Below are 26736 nucleotides of genomic sequence, written 5' to 3' on the forward strand. Positions count from 1 at the left end.
GAAAACATATTTCATTCGTTCATTAATTTTTAAGTTCGATTTTCAAAGGGTGGCGAATTCTTAAGCACGTTACCTTTTTTTTATCGACCCTAAGGTGAGAAACTTAAGAATTTGCGGTCTTAAAGACGAGAAGAACTATATCTAGCCGGCATAGTCACCTTTGGGTTGTTACGATTAGTTAAGCAAACAAAACTAAATAAAGACTACAGGTGAGGACGAAAAATCGAGACATGATATTTTATTTTTATTATAATTAATACATTTTACCTTTATGTTACGTAATTATAGGCATTTAATAATTATTCGTTAGCCCAAATTTATATTATCAATAAAATGCGAGTTAAAATTATAAAACGTCCTCTAATGTTTCGGGAGTGCTGCCCCCTTACGACACCTACCGGTAGAGGTGTCAAAATGGGTCTTAAACCCATATATGACCCATTTAAAAATAAATGGATCATATATGAGTCACTTTAATTTTAAAGAGTCAACCTTAAATGGGTTTTAAATTTTAAAGCTTAAAGATAAATGGGTTTAAATGGGTTGAGTTTGGAACCCATGTCCAACCCACCTACTAGATCCATCCACACATTCTCTCTCTCTTTACAAAAATGTTTAAAAAAAATCGAAATTTAATTATTTTTTTCTCCTTTTCTTTTATTTATTTTTTCTTTTCTCTTCTTTCTTTTTCTTTTTTTTTTATTCCGGCCTGTGGTCGGCCACGGCGACCGGCCACCGGGGCGGGACGACCTCGCCGAAGGCCGGCGAAGCTCGAGCTCGCCGGCCTCGGGCGAGGCTCGAGCTTGCCCGATTCCGGCGAGCTCGAGGCTCGCCCGAGGCCGGCGAGCTCGAGTCTCGCCAGACGGCGAGGCCGGAGCCTCACCCGAGGCCGGGCGGCTCGAGCTCGCCGCGTCGGCGAACTCAACCTCGCCCGAGGCCGGGCGAGCTCGAAGCCAGCGGCCTCGGCGAGGCTCCACCTCGCCCGATCCGGCGAGCTCGTCCTTGCTTGTGGTCGGTCGCCGGCCGCCGTGGCCGGCGATCGGCCAAAAATAAAGGAAAAATAAAAAAATAAAAAGAAAAAGAAAAAATAATTAAAAATTCGATTTAAAAAATAAAAAAAAATATTAATTTTTTTTTATTTTCTTGGATAATGACTTTATGGAAAATATTTTTTAGAAATGTCGCATTTTTCGTAAAACAAACAGAACCTCAATTTTAAAAAAAATTATAAAATTTTTTCACTAGCTTTGTATTGCATAAAATGTTTTAGCAGTATAATTTAAAAAAAAATCATAAGAAACAAGTATTCCTAGATTAGGTTAAATATAAAAGTGTTTTAGCAATATGGGTCGGATCGGGTCGGGTATGGATTGGGTATGGATCGAATCGGGTATGTGTCGAGATATTTACACTATGAATAAATGGGTCATAAACGAGTTAATGGGTCAATTTGGATCGAACCATTTATGACCCGATCCAAACCTGATCCGACCCACCTATTTAACAGGTCTACCTACCAGTATGGCCACCGGATCTCCGCGCTCTCCTATCGACGAGAAGTATGAATCGGACCCTGGCATGAGTGACCTGTGGCTATCAATTCTGGGCTTGTTTTTGCGTAATTCACGTGACTTGCACGTCAGCAATTTGAGGGGGATATGGGCACGTGAATGTCACGTGCTCGACGGGCGGCCAGGTTTTTGCACTCGACGCCGCTCTCGCCCTCTCCCCTCTCGTTCTCCACTCTCGCCGATCGCAGCCACCAGCGGCTAGCCCCGAGCTCCGCCGCCCGCCGCCGCCCGCCGCCGCCGGAGCATTCGCCGCCCGTCCTCGCCTGCTGCTTCTCTCCCGCTCGGCGCTCGTCGACGATCCCGCCCGGAACGGTCGCGGGTCTCGCCACTTCCGCCGCTCCCGACAGCGATCTCCGTCGCGTCCGATATAGTCCGTCCCCGCTCAGGTCCCTTCTCTCTCTCTCTCTCTCGATCTCTCTAGGTCGCACTGTTCAGCTTGTGAATTCTCTCCGGCGTCGCTGTTTGGCTCCTCGGACGGTTATGATTCTTTCTCGAAAGATTGCTGTTTTGGGGAGCGGAATGCTCAAGCATTTGTAGTCGAATTAGGGATAGCTGAGCCGGACGTATTCGTGGAAGTGAATATGAAATGTGCGCAGAGACGGCGGATTCTAACTTGCAAAAACTGACCCGTTTGTGCAAATCTCTTCTCTGTTTTGAGCAGAGTGAGTCAAATCCCATGCCAAATGCTATACTCCATTCATACATCATACATACGCACTACCTGCAAGAGATATAAACCCGTGTGCATGAATCGTCGCTTCTTCGAACGGAAACGAAAACCTGATTTCGTCGCGGGGTATGAGTACTGATAATTTCAATTTCATCATATGGCAACACCCGGAATTGCTTACTTGTTGTTAAGTTAAAAGAAGCTCCCTTTACCGATTCTGCGACTCTATTCCGAGCAGAAGACAGGTATAAAATAAAGGGTCATGTTCGGGACAGCGATTAGGCTTTTCGCGACGAAGCCGAAACCGAAGATGAAGCCGATTGAGCTCAAGATGCCTCCAGAACAGACGCAGACCATCACCAGGGTCATCTTCGACATATTGAAGGAGCACGGTCCTCTCACGATCGCAGGCACCTGGGAGCGCGTTCAAGTAATGTCCCTTTTGTATTTAAAGGTTTTCAGTGCTTGCTAATCCTCATCCCTTATTCTTTGCCTCTCTGCTGTATAATGCATCAACACCTTTGCATCTCTTGGATGTCATCGTTCTTATTGTCGTCCTGGTGTGCTTAATTTGCTGATCATTGTCTCAAAACAATTCAGGAAGTTGGTTTGAGAGGACTGACTAGCAAAAGGCACATGAAAATAGTGTTGAGATGGATGAGAGAGAGACAAAAGGTGCGGCTCATATGCAACCATGTTGGTCCGAATAAGCAATTTCTCTACACAACTTGGTTCACAAAAGTGCGACAAGAAACGGATAGAACAATGAATGCTAGTTCAAAACCTGAACATCCATGACTTGTTGCAGGTAGGCCTATTGTAAATGTAGAAAGCACACACAAAGATGTGTAGCTTTGACTTTTGAGACATCATTGTATTTTAGCCCTTCTTTCTAGTTCAGTTTTTGCTTGTTAGAAGAACCGTACTTGCGTTTGCGAGATTGTGTAAATAAAGTTTAATGTTATTGTATTACCTGATTTGCATAACTATTGGATGCTTCTCAACTGGAGGGGTAGCAACATTCTTGGTTTGATAGGGAATTTCTTTGCTTTGTGGTTGAATCATGATAAGTTGCATTGCTGGGGTTGAATTAATCTTAGAATTCAGAATACTACAGTTTTTCGGTTGCTTTGACTTGAATTTAAGAGATGAGCTTGATTAGATTCTTATCTAGCTCAGTCAAGTCAAATAAGCAATCGTCTAAATTTATTCGCTATGCTTTTGCTCTAGAGGGTTACAATGCTTCTTATCTCTAAATCAAAAACCTTCATGTTAGCCGAGAAAATGTTTTCTGGGCAAATCGTAAAATGTACCAAATTTGCCCACTTGTTCCTTGAAACACTTCTCTGTATACAACCTCAAAGGCATCCGCTCTTTTCTTCTTGTCGATCTGCCATCATCCCATGCATTGTGACAAGATTATGCTTGCTCTCAAACCAATTTCAATTACTTTCACAATCTAATGGTGCTTTTTCTCCTCTAGAGCACAAACTTTTGGCGCAAAAATATTTTTCTTCCCATTTTTGCTGTTAGTGCTTTATCTTCCTCTATTGATCCTAATAATTGCAATCAAGCTGGAATATTTGAGTACATGAAAAACTCATCAGGTATATTTGTGTTTTGGATAATACTAAAATGTGGTCTCTTGCAACTTTTCTTCTGAATAAGAAACCCATTTTACGTGGATGGGTGTGCAAAATTAAGAGGTGATCAGATTATCAGATGGTCCAAAGTGATATAAGGCGCATACACATTGGTTGAAAGGGTTGATTATCACAACACCTTTCGTCCTGTTGTGTGGCTGGCCATTGTATGTGATTTTCGGGTTGTTGGTGTTATCTGTGTTTTTAGGGTAGTTGGTGTTATCTGCTACTACTCGAGACTGCGATCTTTATTGACTTGATGTGCAGATGCCTTCTTACATTGTTTCCAATACAGGGAGGCTATATATCATCCCTCCCTAGTCACAGATGGTTTCTGAACTATTCTCTACCGCATTACTAGATGCTGGTTTGATTCAATCTTATGCTGATAATTGCGTTGTGGTTCATGCATTAGCTCATCTTCTGTACTCGTTTTGGTTTATGTTGATGACACGGATATGATTAGAAATGGCTAGTAACTGATCTGACATATGAAACGGTTTCGATTCCATAAATTTTGTTTTCACGGATGTGGGTTCTGTGAAATATTTTCTTGGCATTTAAATGACCTTATCGTTGTGTGCCATCTACGCACGGCGTTATATGTCCTGAACCACCTTAATGATTTTGAGGCGTGATCCTTCCGCGAATATTGGGGCCAAAGTCTGGCTATTTCTTGCTGCATTTCAACATGGTGTTGTGTTTCGAGTTCAACATATAATTATATGGTAAATAGGTTATAACCATTAACTTTTAGTAGACAGTGTTTCCTTCTATTGATTTAGGCTTTTGGTTTTGCCCTATCTAGCACGTCCTCTTATTTGTGAGTCTCCAACTGCGGTCTCTTGAAGACTCTCACTTGAGAATGACAATAACAAATCCAATGAGCTAAGTGTGGATTGGATACTCGTTGCGAGTTTGATTTTTCGTACCAGTCATCAGCTTGTAGCTATTTGGTTAGGTTTTTTCGTTATAACAAATAAATATTATTTTGATAACTTTAAAATAACAAAGAAAGCATAATTCCAATCATATTATTTCCCACGAAAACGAAACAAACATAGCAACACGTACGGCTGAAACAACCGCACACGATAAAACATGGTCCTCTGGGTCGGCGGCGCACTACTTAATCGGTGAATGAATAGCTTTCATACCTCATACTACAATCTTCAAACACCATGTGGACGCCAACACTTTTCGGACAGTCCGCCAGTATCCGGGCCTTAGCAGCGCTGACGCATATGCCGCAATCGCTATAAGAAAGCGCCGAGTTACAGGTGGCGTGACCATAGGCAACCACTGTGGGATAAGGAGACGTGGTGAAGTAGTCATAGTTCGCGTGATTCGGGGTCACGGTCTCCATGTCCGCGAGGACATAAGCCACGCTGCTAGCGTAAGGGTCGCCGCTCGAATAGGTACCGATATTGCAACCACCATAAACTATGCTGGTGTCCGGAGCACCTTGAACAACATGGAACATCAAAAGGGACCCAACTAGCATAATTGCAACTCTTGAAGGAGTATCCATAACGTGATATCCTTGACTTAATTTTCGTGCTTCAATCCTATTGTGCACCTTGAGAGGCCCAAGTCTTGACTATTTATAGTGGTCGTGCCCAATAGGTTTTCTCCCATGATTAGCATACGAATCTTTCTTTAATGGTACCAATGGATGAGCAACCTCAAAAGCTTCTATTTGTTTCGGATATGGGATGGAAACAATGCAATTTGATCTTTTGCTATGGACCAAGTATGCAATTTGATCTGTTCAAGTAATTCAAATTAATTCTTAAGTGTACATTTGTCCTTTTCTCTTCGGCTAACTCGCCGATTTGCTAATCGGCCAAGAGTTCAATATTATTCAAGTTTGTAGATTACAAAGAATTTAGATGAAGTACACAACAGTACAATTCGAGCATCTATAAATTTGCCGCTCTCTCTTTCACGAATCTTTGGTAATTCTGGTTTTTCTTCTTTGGGAGTTTTAGCGGCTTTGTAACGTTTCATTTGTCTCGCAATGTTCATGCGTAGGTGGTTTATGTTGTTTCTGTCCTTTTTCATCTTGTAGTTTCATGAAGGCACTTCTATTTTTCTGAAATTATCGTTCGTTGAGTCAATGAGTAGTAGACAAATTAATCAAGAAGATTCTTGATGCCGTTTGTTAATCGTTGCATTCTTGTGTCTTCTTTCTCATCCGATTTCCTCTACAATTTCTTCTCGGGCAACATGTGAACTGTTCACATCGTTAGCTTGGTACGTAAGAAGATGACGAAAGACTATTCTCTAAGCAAGCTCTCGTGTATGATTTCATGCCGAACGGGGTCTTTGAATAAGCACGTTTTCTCTAAAGGTGATGACTATTCCCTTGATTATAAGAAATGGCAAATACCACAAAAAATCCCAAAATATGCCCACTCCGATACAAACATCCCAAATATTTTTTTTGCGTCATAAAAAATCCCGAACTTGCCTATTGCGATGGATGGAAAAGCCCAAACTTACACGCGTGTAGCATATATACCCTTTATTTCAATTCCATCCGGGATATATTTGTCACATTAGTATAAGTTTGAGGTTTTTTATGACAAAAATGATTGAGGTGTTTGTGTTATAATGAGTAAATTTAGGGTTTTTAATGACGCAAAAGAAAATTCGGGATATTTGTGTATTAAGCCTATAAAAAAATATACGAGATCTTTCTCGGTGTGGCTAGAGGATAGAAAATCTACCTCGGGAATACGACATGCAAATTTTACAATTTGACATTAAGTCTCACAACATTCTATTAGATCAAAATTCAACTCCAAAAAGTTTTTGACTTCGAGCTTGCGATACTTCATCCCGTGGACCATGACACCTTTGACCCTTACAAGAGGTGCACATAGTGTCCTTGACCGTTACATGAGGAATATTGAGATCTTATGGCTCCACAGCTATTTTATAAGGACATCATCTTTTATAAAGTTGGTGTAGGAGGAGAAATGTAAATGCAAAAATGCAAGTGTTGAAATGGAGCAATTAGAAAAGAAAAGAGACATAACTCGGAAAATGGTAATAGTTGCCATTTGGTATGTATAACTAATCCATAATGATCGGCCATCAACGAATGGAATCTCTCGACATGCATGAAGGAGATATCGATAAACCGCGACCTGCCCGGGAGCCGCTTCCGTATCCGTCCGAGAGGTGAATCGATGATGCCGGCATCGGAATCGAACCCGAATCATTCTCGACTTCATCAAAGCGTTCCGACAACTCCTCAAGATTACCAACTTCAGGGTGATATTGAAATGATGAAATCGTGCATTGTCTGATCATCTTCCTCTCCATGTACGAAGGAGATGCGAAATAAAAACTTGTCCAATCAGAAGCATGATTGACAGGCCAAGCTCGTCTTTTGTACGGAGGAGCAATGAGCCTCTCTCTTCTCTTCTCTCCACCGTCCACCACCGTCAAGCTCGCTCCTTCCCGCCACAGCCTCTCGCCGCCGCCGCCCCTCGACCGCCGCCGCCGCCGCCTCCTCGTCGCCCACCCCGATGGCGGCGACCTCCGCGCGGCAACCGCGCGCCTCGAGCTCGTGTCCCGTGACGGGTCCCACCCGGACCTCCTCGCCTTCTCGCTCCTCCTCAAGTCCTGCATCCGCTCCCGCGCGTTCGCGCTGGGGAGGCGCGTCCACCGCGCGCTCGCTCGGTCCCGGCTCGAGCCCGACTCGGTGATCCTCAACTCCCTCATCAGCCTCTACTCGAAATCCAGCGACTGGGCTGAGGCGGAGAGGGTTTTTAGGGACATGGGTGATAAGAGGGACTTGGTTTCTTGGAGTTCCATGATCTCCTGCTATGCCAATAATCGCATGGAGTTTGAAGCGGTCGATACGTTCGTTCGTATGCTTGAAGATGGTTTTTTTCCTAACGATTATTGTTTCGCGGCGGCTATTCGGGCTTGTTCGGTTCCGGCGAATGCATCGATTGGCGATACGGTTTTCGGGTTTATAATGAAAAGCGGCTATCTTGATTCTGATGTGTGTGTTGGGTGTGCATTGATTGACATGTTTGCAAAGGGTAGTGCTGATTTGGTTTCAGCTCGTAAGGTGTTCGAGAAAATGCCCGAGAGGAATGTGGTTGCTTGGACTTTGATGATGACAAGATGCACTCAGTTGGGTTGTCCTGAGAAAGCTGTTGATTTGTTTTTGGATATGCTGGTGAGTGGGCCTGTGCCAGATAGATTTGCGCTCACGGCTGTTTTGTCGGCGTGTTCGGAGTTGGAGTTACTATCGCTTGGGGTACAATTGCATTCCTGGGCTATACGGTCTGGATTGGCTTCAGATGTCTGTGTTGGATGCAGTTTAGTGGACATGTACGTGAAGTCTGTAGCTAGTGGATCGCTTCATGATTCGAGGAAGGTGTTTGACCGGATGCAAGATCACAATGTGATGTCTTGGACAGCGATAATCACAGGATATGTGCATGCTGAAGAGAATGAGGAGGCCATCAAACTCTTTTGGGAAATGACAAAAGGTCCTGTGAGGCCAAACCATTTCACATTTGCTAGTGTTCTCAAGGCATGTGGAAGTATTTGTGATGTAGATATGGGGATACAAATATACGCACTAGCTATAAAATTGGGCTTTGCCTGTGATACTTGCGTGGGTAATTCTCTTATTAGCATGTATGCTCGGTCGGGCCACATGGAAGATGCTCAGAGAGCTTTTGATGCGCTATTTGAAAAGAATTTGGTTTCTTATAATACCCTTGTGGATGCCTATGCCAAAAGTTTGGAGTCCGATGAAGCCTTTGAACTACTACATGAGATTGAGGAGAGAGGGATGGGAACGAGTGCTTTTACATTTGCCAGCCTTTTAAGCGGAGCTGCTTGTGTCGGCGCTATCGGTAAGGGGGAGCAAATCCATGCGAGGATGGTAAAATCAGGGCTCGACTCAAATCAGTGCATTTCCAATGCTTTGATTTCTATGTATTCCAGGTGTGGAAACATAGAAGCTGCTTTTCGAGTTTTCAACGAGACGGGGGAGAAAAATATTATAACTTGGACTTCAATGATCACTGGTTTCGCAAAACATGGATTTGGGACTAGAGCTCTAGACACGTTCCATAAAATGCTTGATGCCGGTGTGAGGCCAAATGAGATCACCTATGTCGCTGTTTTATCCTCTTGTAGTCACGTGGGTTTGATATCTGATGGATGGAAACACTTTAGGTCAATGTACACAGAACATGGAATCGTGCCCAGAACCGAACACTATGCATGCATGGTGGACTTATTGGGCAGATCAGGATCCCTTGCCGAAGCCCTTAAGTTTATAAATTCAATGCCTTTCAGGGCTGATACGCTGGTCTGGCGTACATTCCTTGGAGCTTGCCGAGTTCACGGCAATGTTGAACTTGCAAAAGAAGCTGCAGCAATGATTTTTGAGCAGGAACCAGATGACCCCGCTGTTTATATTTTGCTATCAAATATGTATGCCTCGGCTGGTCTATGGGAAGATGCAGCAGCAATAAGAAAGAAGATGAAACTGAAAAATCTTACAAAAGAAGCTGGTTGTAGCTGGATTGAAGTGAAAAATACAGTTCACAAGTTCTATGTGGGTGACACTTCGCACCCAAAGGCAAGGGAGATCTATGACGAACTGGACCAATTGGCTAGTCGAATAAAGAAACTGGGTTATGTTCCGAATACTGAATTTGTTCTTCATGATGTGGAGGAGGAAAAAAAGGAGCAATATTTGCTCCAACACAGTGAGAAAATTGCTGTTGTTTTTGGCCTAATAAGCACCTCCAGTCCGAAATCTATCAGGGTATTTAAGAATCTTCGCATTTGCGGAGATTGTCATTCCGCGTTCAAATATATCTCCATGGCAACTGGAAGATCTATAGTCGTAAGGGATGCAAACAGGTTCCACCATTTTATGGACGGAAGATGCTCATGCAATGACTATTGGTGACGATGCTTTCTCGACCCAGGCATCGGAGTATGTTGGGCTGATATTGCTTCGAAAGATGGAAGATTCCAAATTCGTGCCAGATATTGTGACTTACACTATTCTAATATAAGGCATGTGTAATGCCGGAAAGCTTGACGATGCTATGGGGCTGTTTAATTGTTTGCATGCTCGAGGCCGGAACCTGACGTGTGGATGTAAAGTATTGTCATGTGTGGATTGTGCAAAGGAGGATGCACGGAGGAGGCATATCAGCTGCTAAAGGAGATGGAAAGAAATGGATGCTTTTCAGATGGTGTCACTCATAACATAATAATCCAAGGACTACTAACAAAGAAGGAAAACACGAAAGCAGCGCGAGTTGTCGGTGAAATGGTTGAAGGGGGTTTTCTGCAAGTGTAGCGACGATGGAGTTGTTGGTTAAATATCTCTTGACAAATGGAACTTCTTCCTTTTCTGGTTGAACCCGCCCGCCATTGTCTCTGAGGTCTGTCCACTTTTTCATCTGAAAGGTGATGAAGAGTAAACTAGATGACGGCAAGTTTTGTTTCACACATCGTCTCATTGAGTCCAATGTCCCTTTAATGGAGTTATTGCAAGTCTGGGAGATTTTCTCTTGCTTCGTTATAAGGCTTTTGGAGGGGTCAAAGGTGGGTTGTTTCTCGTATACCTAGGTTCTGCAAGAAATCTCTGTAGTTATTTGGTATATGAACTCGTTGGTTAGTGCCTCATATAAATGATCAAGTCGTGTGAGGATGCTCTTAAATTAAATAGATGTTAATACCAATAAGTTTATGATGCACTAAAATCTTTTGTTTTTGTTGATATCATAAATCCCGATTAGCTTGTCCCCCCCACGAAGGGATCGGAGTTCGAACCCCAGCGTAGTCGTTAGGGATTCTTAAGTGTGGCGCCGTGGTGGTGGGTCCTGCGCTAGCGTCACCCCAGGTTTACCCCTCCGGCTGTCGGCCGTGCGGGGGGTTCCTGGGTTATCAAAAAAAATAAAAAATAAATAAATCCCGATTAGCATATTATGTATGTGCTTTGAGGGAGAGATTCTGGTTTTCTTTCATACTCTTTTCCTAATACAATCGGATCCATTCAATGTCCTACTTACCATAGTTACTTCAGAGAAGATGCATCTCTGAATGTGGATGGTATTTGATCAAGGTGATGGGGCACTTTGAATCAATAGCGGAGATTATTTATGGTGAGCTGGGTACTCAGATCATCGCAGGTTGATTACATATTTGGGTTATATGCTCTGCTTCTTACATGCAAATAATAGCAAAGTTTGAGGGACGGCTGTCTAAGTAACGTGGCTGCAAGTGTATGAGAACTACTTGCAGTATCTTTTCCTTTCAACTGCGACAGATTTTTCGAAAAGCGTCTGCTGATGGGTGAACATAAACGCCATTGACAGACCTTCCCAATGCCAAACCACATAGACGTGTGGAGCGACACCAGTCAACTTCATCACAGTCAGGCCCAGATGATGTAACTTTCCATTGTTTTTCCTGCTTCATTAATTCAATTACTTTCCGATCAATAGGGTTGGCTCTCAATGGAGCTACATTCCTTGCCATTTTTATCTGTTTCAATTACTGACTCAGGAACCCATTTATTGTTTTTTTTTTGGTAAGGAGGAACCCATTTATTGTTTGTTTTTGCGTGTTTCACTTATGACAGCAGGATCCTGGACCGTCTGCCTCTCGTCACGCCTTCTACTATTTGTTTCCTGACACAATCATAGTAGCATGCAAGCGTTTTGGAGACTGCTTCTTGAGGTAAGTTCACATGTGGATATTGCGGCTGACATGATCAATTGTATTCAGAATAAGGATCTGTCAAGCAGAAGGATCAAATAGAAGTTTTCTGCATATTTAACAAGAGGATCAACTCCTCAGCTGTCTCTATTGTCCATATCCTGATTTAAAAAAGCAGGTTCATGGGCTTAGCCACTGAATCAAAGCCTCTTCACGATGAAGGTTTTTAATTTCAAATATTTTCTCATTTTCCCCTGACTAAAACCATGTTCCAGTGCAACAGGTTTGGGTTTCGAAAGAAACTTGATGTTTTCTTTTGCTGGAAATCCAGATCTTGTTTTAACATTTGTTGGGAGCGTTGCATATCCAACTGCAAGGCGTGTGCCTAGTCGTCACACGGCGCTATACTACATAGAAGTGTACTCTATGTGAGTATATCGGGTTGTGATAGGCTAAGAAGCAACACACAGAGAACAAGAGAATGTCTAGTATGTCTAGTGTATAAAGTACACTCAGTCCACCTATGGCCTTCGTCGTGTACAAGTTGAGAAACTACGGTTCTGCCTACTCTAAACCCAGATTCCTTTTTGTTTTAGCTCAATGGCATTTGTCTTTTGAGGGTAACAGTGCCATTGTATGCCAATCTATGCTGTCCTTCCTCCACCACATATTTGAAAAATGCAAAACCAAGAAATTGCTCAGCCGGTTGCCTTCTCTTGATGTAAAATAATTGCGGTTCATAGGCCACCGCCATTCCTAGCAATAACAGTGGCTGTCATGCTAGCATTGCTCTTTGTAATATTGGAGAAAATATCTCTTTACAGCTAAGCATTTATAGAAATTGCTCTTAATCTAATCAAGACAAGTCAAGCAATTCTTGTACTCTTAGCAATTGTTGCAAGATTTTCCTGAATTTTTTTCAAGCTCATTTTATCTTTCTCTGTATAGAGGATTTTATATATAGAGACCGAAACTTAGGAAAGTAACTTATTGTATTTATTTTAGCTAATGTCTTTCCATAAATAATAATCTATCTTGTACTTTAAATACATGTATACAAAAAAGTAAATACCATATTGTCCAATTCTTCATGGTATCAGAGCCTACCACTCACAAGCATATCTTTCAATTTTTTTTTCAATGGCAAAAGAATCCTCAAACACTAGCGATACTACGATAGTCACTGACCCTCTTCAAACAACACCACCAGGCTTGTGTTAATCAACGCGGGTGTGCAATTACTACTCAAGTTTACATCAATGAATTAACCTTCCTGGTTGGCTCATTTTAATTCTCTACTTGTGGGCTACGATATAATGGAATATGTAGATGGAACCATATTGTATCCGTCTAAAACCATTATTACCGATAGCAAAACAACGCCAATTCATCTTATTCTCATTTGTTATATATCCCAAGATCAACATTTCTTTATGCAATCATAGCTTCCACCTTAGACTCACTTGTGCCTCTCATTTCTTCTTCAAAAATGACACGCGAGGCTTGGAAGAAACTCTTGTATTTCTTTACCAACAAGACAAGTTTGTGCACGATGAGTCTCAAGAGCATTTAATCATCACAAAATGTGACATCCATCGGTAGTCAAGTGATTACAAGTCGTCCAAGGAATTTCCGAGAATTTGCCCTCATCAATTCTCCGGTTAGTGATGATGATTTGATATTGCATGTTCTAAATGGACTCGGTGTCGAATTGAAGGAAATCTCCGCTATCAGAGCACGTGAATCGCCCATTTCCCGCGAGACAAACTCCATAACAGATTTGTCAACTTCAAGCAATATCTCAAAAGGGAAGAGAGTCAGGGTGAATCAACTCTTGCCACTTCAACTTGCCAAGAGAGTTTCTCATAGAAGTGCCACAGCGTACCACTTTGAATCGAGGCTCGAACTCCTTCCGGTCAACTCGACAATCTCTTCGGCAAAGGAGCAACAATTATGATTGGTGCCAACTACGTGAATGGGGGTAGGCCACTCAGCCAAGCAGCGGTATTGGGCCAACAAAATTTCTCCTCTCCTTGCACTGCAAACAACACTGTGTTGTCTAAACGACAATATTTCGATATAACCGAATATTACATGTCTCAATTAGTTTTCGGATTCATCAATCATCTGCTGATGAAGCGCACGGCTCTCTGCCCTGCTTCCTCCATCTTCCTTCTTCTTCTGCCTCCTGCTCCCACTGCCATCTCCAGCCAGTCATCATCCCATGCCCTTCTCTACCCCCCTCATCCTTCTCGTTTCCCTTGCTCGTTTCATGGTCGTCGGAGGTTTTGTTCGATCCCCACTTCTAATTTGGACGACCCGAACCAGGTCTTGAGTTACGTGACGACAAATTGCAGAGCTAAAGGTGGTGGCGGCGGTGGGTTCACGAGTATCGGTGATGCCTTGTGTTGCTTCGGTAAAATGATTAAGACAAACCCTTTGCCTTCCTCCAGAGACTTTAGTCTACTGTTGGGTGCTATAGCGAGGATGAAGCAGTACTCCACTGCCATCCGGTTAATCAAGCAGCTGCCTTCGTTGGGGATTGAAGATGATCATGTTTTGCTGACGATTTCCCTGAATTGCTTTTGCCGGTTAAAGCGGGTTGATTTGGGTTTGTCTATCATGGGCAGAACTTTGAAGCTTGGGTTTCAGTTCAATGTGGTGACATCGAACACCCTAATTGATGGTCTCTCTATTAAGGGCAAGACTGATCAAGTGTTGAGGTTCCTTGATGATATGGGACGAATGGCCCCGAACCTAATGAGACCACTTATGCGATAATCGCGAAGGGGTTATGCAGGGCGGGTAACACCAGATTGGCGATTGAATTGCTAAGGGACTGGGAAGAGAGAAGCTGCAGGATCAATTCCTTCACATACAACATAGTAATTGATAGTCTTTGCAAGGAGGGATTGATCACAGAGGCGTTGAGACTCCACGGAAGTATGGGTAGGAAAGTGATCAAACCAAATGTTGTTACTTTTAACTCCTTGATCCATGGTCTTTGCAATGTAGGCCAGATGGAAGATGCTCTGGTTTTGTTGAAAGAGATGACGAGCGGAGGCATCCAACCCAACTTACTCACTTATAGCTCGTTGATTCATTGCTTATGCAACCTAGGCCAATGGAAAGATGCTACAGTCTTGTTGGAGAAGATGATGAAGGCAGGAATTGAACCGGATGTCGTTACTCATACCTCCGTCATTCAAGGAGTGTGCAATTCCGGCCAATTGGAAGAGGCTCGAAGACTGCTGAGTCATATGGTGCAAAGCAGAGTAATGCCGAATGTTCTAACCTTCAATATTCTGGTGGATGCACATTGTAAAGAGGGAATGCTTGTGGAGGCAAAGGCCATAGTTGACCAGATGATTCAATTAGGTAAAATGCCCGATAGGTTCACTTATAACACATTGATGAATGGTTATTGTGTGCAAAATAGAATGAACGATGCTTTGGAAGTGCTTAATTTGATGGTTGAAAGAGGCTGCTCACCTGATGTCGTTAGTTATAACACGTTGATTAATGGATACTGCAAAGTTAGAAGAGTTGATAAATCGAAGATGCTTTTCCAAGAAATGCTTCAAAGGGGCTTGAATCCTGATGTCATCACGTACAGCATTCTCGTAAATGGATTTTGCCAGGTTGGAAACCTTCAAGCCGCGGAGGAGCTAATTAACGAGATCCAATCTCGTGATCTATCTCTAGATCATTATACCTTGAATACTTTCCTGGATGGCTTGTGTAAAATGCAGCAGATCGACAAGGCCATAATATTGCTTAGAAAAATGGAAGATTCCAAATTTATCCCAGATATTGTGACTTACAATATTCTAATAAATGGCATGTGTAATGCCGGAAAGCTCAATGAGTCAAAGATGCTTTTCGGAGAAATGCTTCAAAGGGGCTTGATTCCTGATGTCATCACATACAACGCACTCATAAGAGGATTTTGCCAGGTTGGGAACTTTGAAGCCACGGAGGAGCTAATTAATGAGATGCAATCTCGTGATGTATCTTTAGATCAGCATACCTTAAGTGCTTTACTGGATGGCTTGTGTAAAATGCAACAGATTGACAAGGCTATGATATTGCTTCGAAAGATGGAAGATTCCAAATTCGTCCCAGACATTGTGACTTACACTATTCTAATAAATGGCATGTGTAATGCCGGAAAGTTCGACGATGCTAAGGGGCTGTTTAATTGTTTGCATGCTCGAGGCTTGCAACCTAATGTGCGGACGTATAGTATTCTTATGCATGGATTGTGCAAAGGAGGACGCACGGAAGAAGCATATCAGCTGCTAAAGGAGATGGAGGGAAGCGGATGCTTTCCTGATGGTGTCACTTTTAACACAATTATTCAAGGACTACTAAGAAATAATGAATTTACTAGAGCGGCACAACTTGTCAATGAAATGGTTGAAAGGGGATTTTCTGCAAATGTAGCGACGACGGAGTTGTGGGTTAAATATCTCGCGGCAAATGGAACTTCTTCCTTTTCTAGTTGAGCTCTCCATTCTGTCTGAGATCTGTCCACTTTTTCATTCGAAATGTGATGAAGAGTAAAACCATACCAACATCAAGTTTTCGTCCACACATCATCTCCTTGATTCGCATGTCCCATTAATGAAGTTGTTTTGAAGTCTGGTAGATTTTTCCTCTTGCTTCATTATAAGGCTTTTGGAGGGGTGGAGGGGGGATTTTGTTTCTCGTATAGCTAGGGTCTGTAAGAAATCTCTGTATTCAACAGGTAGGTGTACTCATGTGTTAGTGCTTCTGGTGCTTAATATTCATCAAAAAGTTGAATTCATACAAATGATCAAGCGGTGTGCGGATGCTCTTGCATTGAATAGATGTTAATAGCAATAACTTTACCGTGTGCTGAAGTTATGAAATTCAGACATTGGCTTTGTTTTGGAACTCTTTCTCAAAAATGAACAAAGAAAAAAGGGTATGTCCATAGTTTGCAGTTATGCCTTGGCCAGGCTCACTGCGAAATCAATCTGTGACTATTGCTCCTATCAATATTGGATGCACATCAACATATCAAACTGCTGTCATACGCATGTCAAGATGGTGCCAGTCAACTAGTGTGCAGAGGCAAGAGCAGCAGAAGAAATATTTTACAGCACGAGCAGGATTGCTTGGCTGAGAAAACAACGATGCGAGAGGGGTATATTTGCTAAAGTAGCCAAAGCACGAGCATGGAGATCCAGACAGAAAATACTTTATAATTCAAACATTAAGACCCCGTAGATCTGGCAATGCCGTAGCAAATTCTCTGGTACTACGAGAACATAACTTCTTTTTTTTTTTTTTTCAAATTTGCTGTAAATTGATGCATAATAGATTTCCAAATCTCGGCAATAGCCTTGTCGAAACGAGTATTTGTGCTTCAGGTGATGGAAAGGGAGGCCGCAATGTTGCTTGCCTTTGACCAGGTAAGACACCAATAGGCAAGGAAATGACTCTCCCCGATGCACTTTGGAGGCAAGCTTTGATGACGGCATTTGATCATTTTAAGTGTATTTTATGCTCGATTCTATGCTCTAAAAGTAAGTTTAGATTCGCGGCTACGATTCGTATTCGTATACTTTGCAGAAGGCGTTGATCATTGTTTATAGCAACCACAGAATTTTGATGGATCTTTTTCGTTTGTGCTCTTTGCAAAGTGGGACTGAGACGCTTCGCAGCAACTTCTGCTGTAATTTTGTGGTTGTCCATGAGTGACAAGACTCTCCCCAAAAGATGAGCCAGAAAAGTGGAATCGAGCTCATAAAAGTGATTGGTCTTCTACCGAAAATGTTTTGAATCTTGAGATGACATTTCTGTAATCGTAGTACCGTTTCTTGGTCGAGCATATAATTGTCCAGTGTAGCTTATCTAATAGAATCCAAGGAGCTAAGACTAGGCTGAGGTTATAGTTCTTCTGCATGTTCTTTTTTCCGCTTTCCTTTTGGGCCAGCGGCTAAGTTAAAACGGCGATCACGTACAAATTTTTAGCCTTTCCCTACCATGTTTGTCAAGCAAACAATCTTACCGCTTGGTTTAAAGAAAAAGCTTCAATGTAATCCATGAATTTTCAATCGATTCAGTCACGTCCTTGAACTACTTTTTAACGTTCGATGTAATGCTTGGTTTAAAGAAAAGCTTCCAAAAAATTAATAAAACATCACTTACTAAATACTAACGATGTCATCGTCTTTCTTGAACTCGCAATTAGATCACGTTAAATTGAGAATAAATGAGACGAAATTATAGTATCTCTACTTCTTATTAGCGGTTTTCCTTATTCTTTTCGTCTTAGTACGGATCGCTATCGAATCGGGTCAAGGTGAATGGTAATTTTTATCGTCGGTAAATGATGTTGCGAAATCGTTCAAAATCATGTCCCAACCGTATCTACATCTTTTTGTTTGATATTATGCTACTGTCCAAGACTTTCTCGCTTTGGTAGAGAGAGAGAGAGAGAGAGAGAGAGAGAGAGAGACATAAGGCAAAAAGCTCTTCAGTTTTCATCATCATCATCATCTGCAGCTGATGAAGCGAACGGGTCTCCGTGGCGCTTCTTCCGCCTTCCTTCTTCGGGCTCCAGCTGTGATCTCCAGCCTTCCCGTTCTCTATCTCCCTCCTCCATCTTGCTTCCGTTTCTCGTCTCGCGGTCGTCGGAGGTTCTCGAGTCACGCGAGGAAAGATTGCAGAGCCAAAGGTGGTGGTGGTGGTGGGTTTACGAGCGTCGGCGATGCCCTGTGCTGCTTCGATAACATGATAAACGCGAACCCTTTGCCTCCCTCCAGTGATTTTAGTCTTCTGTTGGGTGCTGTAGTGAGGATGAAGCAGTACTCGACTGCCATCCGGTTGATTGAGCGGCTGCATTCGTTGGGGATTGAAGATAATCATTTTTGGCTCAAGATTTCGTTGAATTGCCTTTGCCGGTTAAAGCGGGTCGATTTGGGTTTGTCTATGCTGGGTAAAATCTTGAAGCTCGGGTTTCACATCGATGTGGTGGCAGTGACCACCCTAATTGATGGTCTCTTTATTCAGGGCGAAACTGATCAAGCGTTGACGTTCCTCCATGATATGCAGCGAAAAGGCCCCGCACCCGATGGGACCACGTATGCGATAATCGCGAAGGGGTTATGCAAGGCGGGTAGTGCCAGATTGGCGATTGAATTGCTAAGGGACTGGGAAGAGAGTAGTTGCAGGCTTAATTCCTTCACATACAACATAGTAATAGATGGTCTTTGCAAGGAGGGATTGATCACAGATGCGTTGCGACTCCACGAGAGTATGAGTCAGAAAGGCGTTGAACCAAATGTCGTTACTTATAACAGCTTGATCCATGGTCTGTGCAATGCCGGCCAGGTGGAAAATGCACTTGTATTGTTGAAAGAGATGACGAGCGGAGGCATGCAACCCGACATATTCACTTATAGCTCGTTGGTTCACTGCTTATGCAACCTAGGCCAATGGAAAGATGCTACGGTCTTGTTGGAGAAGATGATGAAGGCAGGAATTGAACCGGTCCTCGTTACCTATAACTCGGTCATTCAGGGAGTGTGCAATTCCGGCCAATTGAAAGAGGGCAGAAGACTGCTGAACCATATGGTGCAAAGCAGAGTAATGCCGGATGTTCAAACCTTCAATATTCTGGTGGATGCACATTGTAAAGATGGAATGGTTGTAGAGGCAGAGGCCATAGTCGACCAGATGATTCAATTAGGTATAGTGCCTTCTAATTACTTATATAATACATTAATGAATGGTTATTGTTTGCAAAATAGAATGAAAGATGCAACGGAAGTGCTTAATTTGATGGTTGAAAGAGGCTGCTCGCCTGATGTTGTTACTTATAACACGCTGATTAATGGGTACTGCAAAGCGAAAAGAGTTGACAAGTCAAAGATGCTTTTCCGAGAAATGCTTCAAAGGGGCCTGATTCCGGATGTCATCACATACAACACTCTCCTGAACGGGTTTTGCCAGGTTGGGAACCTTGAAGCCGCGGAGGAGCTAATTAACGAGATGCAATCACGCGATCTATATCTAGATCATTATACCTTAAATGCTTTCCTGGATGGCTTGTGTAAAACACAACTGATTGACAAGGCCATGACATTGCTTCGAAAGATGGAAGATTCCAAATTTGTCCCAGGCATTGTGACTTACACTATTCTAATAAACGGCATGTGTAATGCCGGGATGCTTGATGATGCAATGGGACTGTTCAATTGTTTGCATGCTCGAGGCTTGCAACCTGACGTGCGGACATATAATATTCTCATGCATTGGTTGTGCAAAGGAGGACGCACGGAGGGAGCATATCAGCTGCTAAAAGAGATGGAAGGAAATGGATGCTTTCCAGATGGTGTCAATTATAACACAATAATCCAAGGACTACTAAGAAGTAACGAAAATACGAGAGCAGCACCACTTATCGGTGAAATGGTTGAAAAGGGTTTTTCTGCAGATGTAGTGACGATGGAGTTGTGGGTTAAATATCTCATGGCAAATGGAACTTCTTCCTTTTCTAGTTGAACTCTCCATTGTCTCCGAGATCTGTCCACTTGTTCATCTGAAATGCGATGAAGAGTAAATCAGATTGACAGCAAGTTTCTTCCAAGCATCATCTCATTGAGTCGCATGTCCCATTAATGAAGTTGTTTTAAGTCTGGGAGACAGTTGGCTGAATCGAACTGCCCAAGAAGGCTAATATTGGGAGGGGTGGAAGGTGCATTTTGTTTCTTGTATACCTAGGTTCAGGAAGAAATCTCTGTATTTAATGGGTACATGTACTCTTCGGTTAGTGCTTCTGGTGCCTAATGTTCTTCATACAGGTGGAATTCATACAAATGATCAAGCGGTCTGAGGATGATCTTGAATTAAATAGATGTTAATGGCAATAATTTTACTACGTACTAAAGTAAATTATGTCATAAATCCTGATTAGCCTGTTGTGTATGTGCTTTGAGAGAGATCCTAGTTTTCTGTTATACTCTTTTCCTAACAGTCTGATCCCCTCAATGTACTATTTACCATTCAAAGAAGATGCATACCTTGAAGTGGATGGTCTTTGAAACGATAGTGGAGCATATTTGGGTCGAGCTGGGTGCTCAGATTATCATCACAGATCGATTACATATTTGGCTTATTTGGTCTGCTTCTTACAAGCAAATAACAGTGAAGTTTGAGGGACGGCTTGCTGACTAAGGAACACGGCTGCAAGTCTCCTTTGCACTGCGTGGGATTTTCCGAAAAGCATATGATGATGGGTGAACATGAACGCCAACGTCTTGAGCGAACACCAATTAGCTTCATAGCAGTAAGGCCCAGATGATGTAAATTTCCATCGTCTTTTCCATTGCATCAATTGAATTACTTTCCCGACCAAAAGGGTTGGCTCTCAATGAAGGTAAATTACTTGCCATTTTTATCTGTTTCAATTACTGGCTCAAGAACACATTTTTCTGTTTGTTAACTGTGTCACTTAGGACACAAGGATTTGCCTGGTCAGTCTGGCTCTCGTCACGCTCTCTACTCTTTGTTTGCTAACACAATGATAACAGCGTGCAAGCGTTTCGGAGACCATTCTTTGAGCTAAGTTCACGCGTGGATACCGTGGCGGACATGATCAATTGAACTCAGAAAAAAGAACTTCTGGAATGAGTTCTGTTTTGTCACTTTCTTCTTGGGCCATCACTTCTTGGCTTCTTCTGTGGTTTTGCAGCAGCTTATGACCGTAGGCCTCCATAAAATTTTCTCCATAGCCATTTGGTGAAAAAGTTTCTTATTGAATTGATCCATGAACTTCAAAATTTGCACTTCTTGAATGTGGACACTAAGCAACCGTCATAATTGTATTAACTTTCTTCACACAACTGAGCCGCTTCTATCCATTTCAAGTTTTAGGTTAGGGTTTAAAGAAACTTTCCCTAATTCCTCGATTTGGGGTTAGGGTTTGAAGAATTAAGCCCTAATTCGTTGATTTGGGGCAAATAAATGAACCAAACGACATCGTTTAAATGCTATTTTGCTGACTTCATTTCTCCAATGAGCCAGTTGGACAATTGAAGGCCACGTTGAATTTTTCAGCTATACAAATCGCTGATAGCACTCAAGTGAATGATTTTTAATCAATGTAGTACTCAAGTCATAAAAAAAAAAGTTAACGGCACTTAAGTGAGTACCGTATGAAAGTTATGGCACTTGTGGTGTACTTATGCCTATAGATAATAGTTGAAGTCTGCAAGATTATTCTCTTTGTTCATGTTGGATAAAACGTAAAATCTTTATGGGGATAAGGGCACTAGAAGTGTTATAACTTTCGTACGGTGCTCACTTGAGTACTATAATTTTTTTTTTCGATCACTTAAGTGCCACTTTGGGCAAAAAGTGATCACTTGAGTGCCATCGGCCATTTGGCAGTGGGAAAATCCGACGTGGCTTCGCCGGAGTTGACGTTGACAATATTTTAATTTTTTTTTTTGAATTTTTATTTTTCCTTTTTTTTTGCAAATTTTTTTTCAATGCCGGCGAGGGCCGCTTTGCCCTTGGCTGTGAAGGCCCTGGGTGAGGCCGCGAAGGCCGTCGCCAAATCTGGGCGGCCGCAAGCGAGACGGCCTCGCTAGATTTGGCGAGAGCCTTTGTCGCCTCGCTCGCAGCCGAGAAGGCCTTGGGCGAGGCCGCGAAGGCCGTCGCCAGATCTGGGCGGCCGCGAGTGAGGCGGCCTCACCAGATCTAGCGAGAGCCTTCGCTGCCTCACCTGCGACCGACGAGGTTTTGACCACCTCGCCAAGGGCCTTCGCAGCCGCGAGAAAGGCGGTGAAGGCTCTCGCCAGATCTGGCGAGGCCGCCTTGCTTGCGGCCGCCCAGATCTGGCGACGGCCTTCGCGGCCTCGCCCGCCGCCGGCGAGGCCGTGACGGCCTCACCTAGGGCCTTCGCGGCTGAGGGTAAGGCGGCCATCGCCCAATCTGGATGAGGCCTTCGCAGTCGGCGAGGGTCGCTGATGACCCTCTCTGGCATTGAAAAAAAAAAAAAGAAAGGAAAAAAAAAATTCAAAATAAATAAATAACATTTAAAAAATCCACGTTGGATGAAAAATTAATAAAAAAATTCACGTATGATGGTTTTTCGGAAATGGCACTCAAATGATCTATTTTCGCCGGAAGTGGCACTCAAGTGATCTTTTTTTGCCGAAAGTGACACTTAAGTGAGCGAAAAAAAAGTTATGGCACTCAAGTGAGCACCGTACGTAAGTTATGGTACTTCTAGTGTCCTTATCCTAATCTTTATGTATCAGAATTTTCAAGAAAGAAAACCTTGTGCAATCAAATTATTTCAAAGGGATGATCTGTCGTGTGCAATCCAAGAAGGAAACCTTGGAGTGGATTTCTATACGGCATCGTGTTTTATGTTGTCTTGTGAATTGGTGGTAATTTCATTTTTATTTCAATTGCCGGTAACACTTTTACGAGATTCACTATTTCATTACTAGCTCTCATGACGATATTCAGAAGGAAATATGATTTGAGAATGTTGGTCAGGCCTTTTCTCTTTGCTGTTCCTTTATATGATTGGAAGTGCGTAATGGAATCTGAAATCCCTTGCACATGCGCCAGAGGATGTGGAACTGGCCTCTGATGTCCTAAATTATATGCCATGTTTCCCTGTTTACTGCATCTTGCTAATGGATGTATCTCACAGGTACCATAGCTACTAATCACTGCTGTGGTACTTTTTACTTCATGTAGCGTGTTTAAATCTGGTCCCGTTGGATATCGGGTCGAGTCCGCCCGGGATGGATCGACTCAAAAACCCGACCCGTGTTCTTTGAACTTCTTTCTGGAGGGAAATAGGTAGTGTGGATAAGCACCACTCTCCTTAAAACAAGCTATCATGGGTTAAAAACAAGGAAATGGTTGGATGAAAGGGATGCCTATCTCTTATTTGCACCCAGAAAGTTTTTACCCAACGTAAGAAAAGAGCAAGAGAGGAAGAACAAAATGTGTAACTTTTTCTTCTCAAAGTACAGTATGCGGTATCTTCATTAAAGCAGATATTACATGCAAAAGTAACTTTAAATTTTGCGGATCTAGTGACATAATTGGATGGCGAAACTTGCGTTTTCTGGCGGGGATAATGACATAAATAGTCCCTGAACTTTGGCCGAATATGCAATTTGGTCCTTGAACTATTAATTTATTCAATGTAGTCCATGAACTTTAAGCTAATGTTCAATGTGGTCCCTGAACTTTTAATTTGTTCAATGTCATCCCTGAATTTTTGGTCATGTTCAATTTAGTCCCTGAACTATATGAAAATATTCAATGTAGTCCCTGAACTTGAATTAATGGAAATGACTGCATTGAACATTTTCATATAATTCAGGGACTGAATTGAACATGTACCAAAAGTTCAGGGATGACATTGAACAAATTAAAAGTTCAGGGACCATATTGCACATTAAATTAAAGTTTAGGAACTACATTGAACAAATTAAAAGTTCATGGACCAAAATGCATATTTAACCAAAGTTTAGGGACTATTTGTATTATTTTTCCTTTTATGATGCGTGATTGCATCTTGGACCACCAGTAGTACGTGCATTGGTGAAATAATTGTTGATCATGGAACGCAAAAGGTACGATTCTGCTTACCCGAAAATCCAAGATTGTTATTGGAGCAAGCAATGATTGTGTGATTACTGTTAAATATTTTAAAAGTTTTTAGCTATTTAGTTAGATTTTTTCATTATAATAAATCAATATTATTTTGAGAAGTTTGTAATAAGGGTTAATACCACGAAAAATCTCAAATTAGTACACATGTAACAATTTTACTCCGACCTATTTTTTTAACCAAAAAAAAAAACTTCAAACTATTACACCTGTGATAATTTTACCCCGAACTATTTTTTTGACCACAAAAAATCTCACACTGGTAAACCTATGACAATATTACCCCGAAATGATTTTTTGACTATAAAAAACTCCAAACCGGTACACCTGTGATAAATTTGCCCTCCGTAAGTTTCCGGTAAATTTTACTGTCAAATTGCTAAGTTTAATGACACGTGGTAGTTGACAGGTGTATCGGTTTGGGGCTTTACCTCTATGTTTGTCGCAAGTTTACCAATTTGTGAATTTTCGTGATATTAATCTAATTTAACGGACACTAACAGAGGATAAATTTGTCACAAATATATCAGTTTGGGGTTTTTAGTGATCAAAAAATTAGTTAGGGGTAAAATTATCACAGGTGTACCGGTTTGAGGTTTTTTGTGATAAAAAAATCAGTTTAGGGTAAAATTGTCACAGGTATACCAGTTTAGGGTTTTTGGTGATAAAAAAAATAATTCGGAGTAAATTTGTTACAAATATACCAGTTTGAGGTTTTTCGTGATATTAACCCTTAAAATAACAAGCAAAGCATAACTACTATCGTATCATTTCCCACAAAAACAATCAGGGCAACACGTACGGCATAAACAACCGCATACAATAAAACATGGTCTCTGGTTCGGTAGGGAACTACTTAATCAGTAAATGAGTAGCTATCATACCTCATACTACAATCTCTAAGCACCATGTTAACGCCAAGACAGTTCGAACAGTCCGCTAGAATCTGGGATTTAGCATAGCTTACGCATATACCACAATCGCTATCAAAAAGCGCCGAGTTGCAGGTGGCGTGACCATAGATAGCTGCTGTGGGACAAGGAGACATGGTGTAGTAGTCGTAGTTCACATGATTTGGAGTCACGGTCTCCATGTCCGCGAGGACATAAGCCACACCGTCAGCATGAGCGTCGCCGCTCGAATAGGTACCGGCATTGCAAGCCCTGTAAACTTTGCTCGTGTCCGGAGCGCCTTGAACAGCATAGCACATCAAAAAGCGACCCAACCAGCATAATTGCAACTCTCGAAGGAGTATCCATAGCCTGATATCCTTGACTTAATTTTCGTGCTCCATCCTCTTTTGCACCTTGAGAGGCACAAGTCTTTGACTATTTATAGTGGTTGTGCCCAATAGCTTTTTCTCCTATGATTAGCATACGAATCTTTCTTCGATGGTACCAATGCATGAGCAATCTCAAAAGCTTCTGTTCGTTTCGGATATAGGATGGAAACAACGCAATCTCATCTCTTTCTTAAGCTAACTTGTCGATTTGCTAATTCGCCAAGAGTTAAGTATTATTCAAGTTTCTAGGTTGGAAAGAATGTAGACGAAGTAGACAACAGTACAATTCGAGCATCTATAAATTTACCGTTCACTCTTTCACGAATCTTTGGTAATCCTGGTTTTCTTCTTTGGGAGTTTTAGCGGTTTTTAACGTTTCCATTGTGTCCCAATGTTCATGTATTTGTCGTTTATGTTGCTTCTGTCCTTTTTCATCTTGTAGTTTCATCTGAGGCTTTTCTATTTATCTGAGATTATCGTTCGTCGAGTCAAAGAGTAGTGGCCAAATTAATGAAGAAGATTCTTGATGCCTTTAGTTGTTCGTTGCATTCTCGTTTCTTCTTTCTCATCCTATTTCCTCTACAATTCCTTTTTGGATAACATTTGAACTACGGAAGAAGATGACGACTATTCTCAAAGCAAGCTCTCGTGTACAATTTCATGTCGAACAAGGTATTTGGATAAGCACATTTTCTCTAAAGATGATGACTATTCTCTTGATTATAGGGAAAAGTGTCAGAATAGTCATAACCTTGGTGCCAATTTAGTCAAAAACCTTTTAACCTAATGCTAATTCAGTCATTTCGATTAATTTGAGCTGGGTATTGTTGACATTGACGCTAGCAAACCTGCATGGCATCACTGGCGCTGATGTGGACAATTTGAATTATATTTTAATAATTTTTCGATTTGTTAATTATTTTTCTGATTTTTTCTTTTTTCCTTTCTTCTTCCTTTTGTTAGTGACTGGCCACCGGGCGGACTAGCTTTGCTTAGGTGAGGATTGCCGTTGTGCACCATAGGATGGCGAGGCCAGCCCTCGCCGGGGCTCACCCTCACCCAGGCGAAGCCCAGCGAGGGTCGGCCTTGCCCAGGCTAGATCTGGCGAGGTAGATCCTCACTTATGCTAGGGCGGCCTCGCCTGGCAAGGCCCGGTCAGGCGAGAGCTCC

The 26736-nt window shown here is 42.2% G+C and overlaps 4 protein-coding genes and 2 pseudogenes across 5 annotated transcripts; 4 read left to right on the forward strand and 2 right to left on the reverse strand.

Annotated features, from left to right (window-relative positions):
• Nucleotides 1-1702: 1702 nt before the first annotated feature.
• On the forward strand, nt 1703-3210 carry LOC115676999 (uncharacterized). 2 transcript variants are annotated; one of them, XM_030600051.2, is made up of 3 exons: nt 1703-1957; nt 2480-2671; nt 2842-3210. In XM_030600051.2, exons 2-3 carry the CDS (start codon nt 2504-2506, stop codon nt 3037-3039), a joined length of 366 nt encoding a protein of 121 aa, XP_030455911.1. In that variant the 5' UTR covers nt 1703-1957; nt 2480-2503; the 3' UTR covers nt 3040-3210. The 2 variants fall into 2 exon arrangements, with proteins under 2 accessions (XP_030455911.1, XP_030455910.1); XM_030600050.2 differs by lacking the exon at nt 1703-1957 and having other exon boundaries at nt 1970-2671.
• Nucleotides 3211-5013: 1803 nt separating this feature from the next.
• Nucleotides 5014-5415, reverse strand: LOC115677037 (antifungal protein ginkbilobin-like protein). The gene has a single exon (XM_030600080.1). The coding sequence runs from the start codon at nt 5413-5415 to the stop codon at nt 5014-5016; it is 402 nt and encodes a 133-aa protein (XP_030455940.1).
• A 1610-nt stretch (nt 5416-7025) lies between these two features.
• Nucleotides 7026-11469, forward strand: LOC115677148 (pentatricopeptide repeat-containing protein At3g49170, chloroplastic). The gene is made up of 2 exons (XM_030600233.2): nt 7026-10490; nt 10963-11469. The coding sequence occupies exon 1, from the start codon at nt 7300-7302 to the stop codon at nt 9841-9843; it is 2544 nt and encodes an 847-aa protein (XP_030456093.1). The 5' UTR covers nt 7026-7299; the 3' UTR covers nt 9844-10490; nt 10963-11469.
• On the forward strand, nt 11014-12457 carry LOC130139514 (uncharacterized; annotated as a pseudogene).
• Nucleotides 12458-13481: 1024 nt separating this feature from the next.
• LOC115677149 (pentatricopeptide repeat-containing protein At3g18110, chloroplastic-like) overlaps nt 13482-26736 on the forward strand; it is a 35840-nt pseudogene continuing 22585 nt past the window's right edge.
• Nucleotides 25141-25494, reverse strand: LOC130139515 (antifungal protein ginkbilobin-like protein). The gene has a single exon (XM_056316661.1). It carries the CDS (start codon nt 25492-25494, stop codon nt 25141-25143), a length of 354 nt encoding a protein of 117 aa, XP_056172636.1.

This window comes from Syzygium oleosum, unplaced genomic scaffold, assembly GCF_021117445.2.
Source record: "Syzygium oleosum isolate NSW1041296 unplaced genomic scaffold, Sole_v2.1 Sole_v2.12, whole genome shotgun sequence".
In the NCBI taxonomy this organism is placed as follows: Eukaryota; Viridiplantae; Streptophyta; class Magnoliopsida; order Myrtales; family Myrtaceae; genus Syzygium; species Syzygium oleosum.